We start from the raw sequence: 5,728 nt of genomic DNA, 5'->3' as shown, positions 1-5,728 counted from the left end.
ATCACCATCACCATCACCATCACCATCACCATCACCATCACCATCACAAATACAAATACAAATACAAATACAAATACAAATACAAATACTAATATTATTATTATTATTATATAACCCTGACGACCTCTGTGGCACAACGGTTTGCACAGTGGGTACTGGATGTCGAGGTCCCGGGTTCGATTTCCGATAGGACCAATTTGAAAAGTGAACTTTCTAAATTGGTTCTGGCCTGGTTGTTCTAGGAAGTGCCCCAGAGTGATTGCCGTTGCTCTGGTACTCATTATACAGGAAATTCCCTAGTTTGAGACCAGGCAACAGGCGTGCATGGTTGTCTCACACATTGTTATTATAACTGACGACGCGACTGTAAATGCCATTAACTGAGTACCACTATGTCAGGGTTCAAAAATAAATTGACAGCGATAATTGTTATGATTCGTCAGGTGGTATCCCGGAGATGTACAACCATCAGCACTACGCCGGCCTGTCAGGTTGCATTGAACAAGTGGAGTTGATGGACATGGGGCGGGGCCTCAACCTCGGCTCCGATGCCGTCGGAGGCAAAAACACACATAGATGCAGGGAGTGAGTATTCCATATACACCTTAAAACCTTTATTTGGCCATTTGATGAATTTATGAGTGGACAGGATCAAAATTAGAAATAAAATTTTCGTTTGCGCTGAAATCACAAATTAGAAAACTGAAATAGTACAGCGCCAACAGCTGAGCTCTGTGTACGTCTTCGTATATTCCAAAAGTATTCTGTATTTATTGTAATATAGACAATAATTCTAACAATGGGGCCGTTCTATCCTGTTTTCGTCCATTACAGCAAAGCTCAAGTTAAACTGGAATATTTGAAGTGAAAAATTGACGACACGCGTCAATTGTTTCGAATTCGGGCTGGCCAATCGCAGCGCAGTTGTCACTGTAATGATTTGGCAGAATAGTTTTCAAACAAATGAAGTGACATTTTTATCTCTATTCATGGTCGTACTGGTCATACTGATGGTCGGAGTAGTCTGGAAGGTGCCTTAGAGTGAATTCCTTTGCTCTATTATGTAGTACAGAGAATTGCATAATTTGAAACCAGGCTATTAGTGTGATTGTCTGGCAGAGTATTACATTTGCTTTAAGAGCGCAAGAGGTTGGTTTAAGTACGCTTCTGCCAAAATTTGGAACGAACTACCTCCACTTATCCGTAAATTTCAATTTAATTACAATGCTTTTATCGATTACCTGCAAGACAGATTTTGCCTAGTGCAGGAATCGTAGGAAACTCTCTGTACGCGATATAAGCTACAATTGAGTTGTGTTACCTGGTTCTTTGTCGTAATTTAAATTGTAATGTACCTACACAATTTCATTTGTAAATAAATTATTTTGTAATTTTGATTCTTTATGACTTTTTTTACTTTCAACTTTTCATGGACAAGTCGCGAATGGCTACGTACATAGCAGGCTCTTGCGCTTGCAAAGGTTTGATACTGATAGGGTTAATTATGCTAAGTTGCCACGTTTTAAAATAAAATATCTCAATTATAATACCTATTTTGTCTCGATGACCTAAAATAAATATTGAATTACAATACTTTAACAAGCTTACGGGAGAATAACAGAGGCCGTGGGTTCCCCGCGACCACTGAGTCACAAACCGTCTTGTTTTGTTATAATTATCACTGTGTTTGAGTTTTTTATATAAATGTATCACTCTTTAAAAGATTAATAAATGAGTTGATTATTATTATTAATATTAAAGATACTAAACGAATTTATAGTACATCTACATGGGCTAATATACAACTTTGTGGCGAGGATAACGCAATGTAAATCATGCAGAATTCATATGCTAATGCCTCCCCGGCATGAGCTATGGCTTCGACATTAGTTCTTTCGACAACATATCATAGAATTTATGTATTTACCAATGTTAAAGAAATATTTCTATCGTTTCCAAGGACCCAATTAACCTTTTTTCAGTCTGGTCTTCCCACTAATTCCGTACTAATTGATCGCCTTATCAAAATATAACATTTTCTATCTGTAGAGCGAATATTGTCTATTGCTTATATAAGCAATAGACAATATTTATATTATATGCCTATATAGACATGAAGTATTCGTAGAATTTTTAAATAAAATCGTTAGGCGTAAATTGTTAAAAATAACACAAATATTTTTATAACGTAATTCTCTAGTCTGGAAAATTTCCGGAACGTGCAATAACGTATTAACACAGATTTCATTGCTTATTTTTAAAATCTGCTTACGCCTATGTAGCGCTACACAGAAAATTTTTATAAAATACATAGAAAAGTAGAACAAAGTTAAATAAATATATGTACTTATATAAATTTATATAAGTACATATATTTATTTAACTTTGTTCTAAAAAAATTATATATAGTATTATATAAATTATTTATTTACTTGCATGTTTTTCAAATTATTAATTTGAAAGAAAAAATCTGTTGTTAAAAAATAATTAAAGGACCTGATTTTCACTAGTAAAAGCGTGCTTAATTCCTAGACACTTTTGATGTGTGTAGTGACAATCGACTATAAAGTTTAAGTAAGCTGTCGCCTGTCCATAATTTACAGTGCAGTTACAGTTTTCGACAGTTACAGTGCCACTCAGAGCTTTAAGTGCGGGAATACATGTCCGATTTTTCCATCCGATAGTCTGATCCGACTACTGGAAGGCGCTCGTACCATATAATTGTATGAACACTCAATACACGTCCGATCCTATTATCGGATCGGAAGTGACGTCACGTTCGAGTCGGAAATAGAATCCGATTTTAATACCGGTCCGATTGTCTGAAGATGCGGTCTCTATACTTTTGCGGGGAGACGAAATACACGTCTCATTCTACCCTCAATGCCAATGCAAATTATTCAAAATCCCCAAAAATCAAAAGTTACAAATTTAGGGAGTGTAGTAATGTTTATTAATTCTCAATATTTATTATATTATTATTGTTACGCTTAAAAATATATCAAATAATTATGAAAGTCAAAATGTGGCCATATATACATATACGAGTACGTTATGCTATAATTAGAAATAAATTCAACAAGCTTGACGAGTGGCAAGTTGTGGTATTAAGATTGATCCACACATACCCGGGACGTGGACGTGACCATGCTCCGTCAGGCTTAAACAAATATCGTTGCGTATATCTTGTATGAACTCGTTCACACATGTCCGTGTCCGGGCTGGCGCCGGGACGGGCCTGCAGTTCACACAAATTAGCACGCCCCGTCCACATGCCGAGCACGGCCCGGATGTGTGTGGATAGTCCTTTAAAATACCTACGGTTCGGCAATGTCTGTATTCTTTTTTCACACCGGGGACCGGTCAAAACGCGAGGAAGGGTCGTGCGCTCAACCGACTGATCATCATCATCCTATTTGAGAGCCAGGCTCTTGTTGGTGACTAATAATAGTAGTAATTTTACAATACAAGATAAAGTTATTCTAATCCTACTGGATAATTTTATACATATAAGCGGTTTCTTAATAATTTATATATACGTTGCTATGTAAGCAGCGCATGTGCGATGTTGAAAAAAATATCAGTATTGTTCATAAACAAAACAGATAAATAGTGTTTTTATCAGTGTTCATCAATGTAACAAAAATGTGATAAAATTCTAGAATGCTAGGGCATTTTCCCCACATAGCGTAATCCAAACAAAAACCCCAAACGAGTTGTAGAGTGGAAATTCCCTGCATTTGGGGAATTCCCCATAAATTGGCAACACTGCAGTTAGTTCACAAAAAGTCTGACGAAAGAATCGCAAGCCTATCGGACGTGTATTGAGTGAATCCGATCCGATAGTCGGATCCGACCATCAGACACAAAATCGGACGTAAATTCCCGCGCTAAATTACAAAAATCTGAGAGGCACTACCACTGCGGCCGTCACTCTGAGACATAAGTTGACAAGTCCAATGTGCCTGTAATTTCACCAGCACCCTTACCCTTCAAAACCGGAACACAGTAATGCTGACATTACTGCTTGGCGGCAGAAATAGGTACCTAAGGTACAACCCAGAACGACCTCTTTCACAAGGAGTTCTACTGCTACGTTTATTAATAGTATAACGTTTATGGGTCGTGTGATATGTTGTAGACGTGGTATTACTGTTTTAATAAATTTGCGTTCTACTGTTGGACAAGATTCTACTCTATGGAGATATAAAATAATTTTTTGAGATATAAAAAATCCATAACCGAGTTTTAGAATATTGAAATTGTTTAATGATATGTCAGCTATGCATCGTTAGGTTAAGTTCCGATAAGTCGAACATGTTAACCAATTTTAACTGTTTTTAAAAGAGAATGTTGTGCTCTATCTTTGTCTACTTAAAACGGATATTTGACGATTTGTCACTTACCCGCTTTTTTTAGTGGACGGCAGATTTGGTTTTCTGTACAGAGTGGCATACGGTGGCTAGAGCAGTGACTGTATCAACGCTGCACTTGGTTCTTTTACGTTTGTATTCCACTTTCCATTTAACATCAGGTGGAGTGGAGTTATCTGTCTGTCACGTACAATATGAAATACTATAATAACTGTTACTTTCGATATTACGTTTTGTAAATAACGTAATGACGTAATGTATACATTTCAATAGTTAATTGCGCCGATTAGATTTTTAGAGCTACCGTACATTGACTATTGGAGAAGCGTTCTACGTACAACAGCTAATAATATTTGCATGTATGCGTGTATTGTATTTATACTGACATTATTTAGAATATTATACTAATAATATTTACATTTTCACGCTGCATTGGACCACAAGTTCTATGTTTCCTGACGTATATCCCTTCTTTGAAGAGGTTGGGGTTTTCGAATCCCCCCCACCCCGGTACCACTTCAACTCCAAGCCCGAACAGCACTTCGGCTTGCATCTTGTCCTATTGCCGTCCTTCCTGTGCTATTTGCACACACTTCCTCTTTTTTATTCTCTGGAGTAAAGACTGCTAACTTATGGACTGTGGATTTATTCTTAGGTGGTGTAAGTATTTTATAAAATAGCGTTATACCTATGTATGATAAAGCAAATATTTTGTTACAGAACTGTATGTTGTTATGCTCAATATTGACACTGAACCAAAACTAGCATAATGTACCTGTACGTTGGTAATTAACTAGAAATTATTGACACTTCTACCTTACATTATTTATAAAACTCATTATGAAAACCATAGAAGAGTGTGCATTTTCGTGTTTGTTTAATACAATAACCTAACTATATCCTAACAATATCTCGACTGTGTATGCGCAAGTAGTAGATTATAGATAAAATGCAACAGCAGCAAAACTGTGATTTATGCTCCCGAGGTCTCCTTAGGTTTATGACGGTGCAAGTGTACTATGTCCTAAATAATTGTATAAAAATATACTATAAATAGTATTTTCAGTTCCAGAAACAATTGATGAACTACTGTGTAGTGTATGCAAGACCGCCGAGTCAATTCTACGAACATCTACTAATAACAAATAGTTAAATTAAAATAACATGTCAATTGGAAGAAAAGTACCTCTGATAAGTTTTTGTTTGAAAATCTTCTAAATTATGTTCGAGTTTTTGAAAATGTTCACACTCTGTTGGTGTTGGTAAAGATTATTCAAGATGACTGTAACGTTGTAATTTTAGTATTAAGAATACTTCACCTTTCAGGACAATACAGCTAGCGTAGTATTTAGATG

The 5,728-nt window shown here is 36.2% G+C and overlaps 1 protein-coding gene across 1 annotated transcript in view; it reads left to right on the top strand.

Annotated features, from left to right (window-relative positions):
* LOC113225604 (basement membrane-specific heparan sulfate proteoglycan core protein-like) overlaps positions 1 to 5,722 on the top strand; it is a 47,706-nt gene extending 41,984 nt beyond the window's left edge. The window contains exons 37-38 of the mRNA XM_026457943.1: positions 444 to 585; positions 5,440 to 5,722. Of these exons, the coding sequence (XP_026313728.1) occupies positions 444 to 585; positions 5,440 to 5,455 (158 nt within the window). The 3' untranslated portion in view covers positions 5,456 to 5,722. The remainder of the gene's footprint in view (positions 1 to 443; positions 586 to 5,439) is intronic.
* The last annotated feature ends 6 nt before the right edge of the window (positions 5,723 to 5,728 follow it).

The sequence above is a fragment of the Hyposmocoma kahamanoa genome, unplaced genomic scaffold (genome assembly GCF_003589595.1).
Source record: "Hyposmocoma kahamanoa isolate Upper Pololo Valley unplaced genomic scaffold, ASM358959v1 100021, whole genome shotgun sequence".
Classification (NCBI taxonomy): domain Eukaryota; kingdom Metazoa; phylum Arthropoda; class Insecta; order Lepidoptera; family Cosmopterigidae; genus Hyposmocoma; species Hyposmocoma kahamanoa.
The sequence above is the reverse complement of the archived record's forward strand: the minus strand, read 5'-3'. Positions and strand labels throughout refer to the sequence as shown.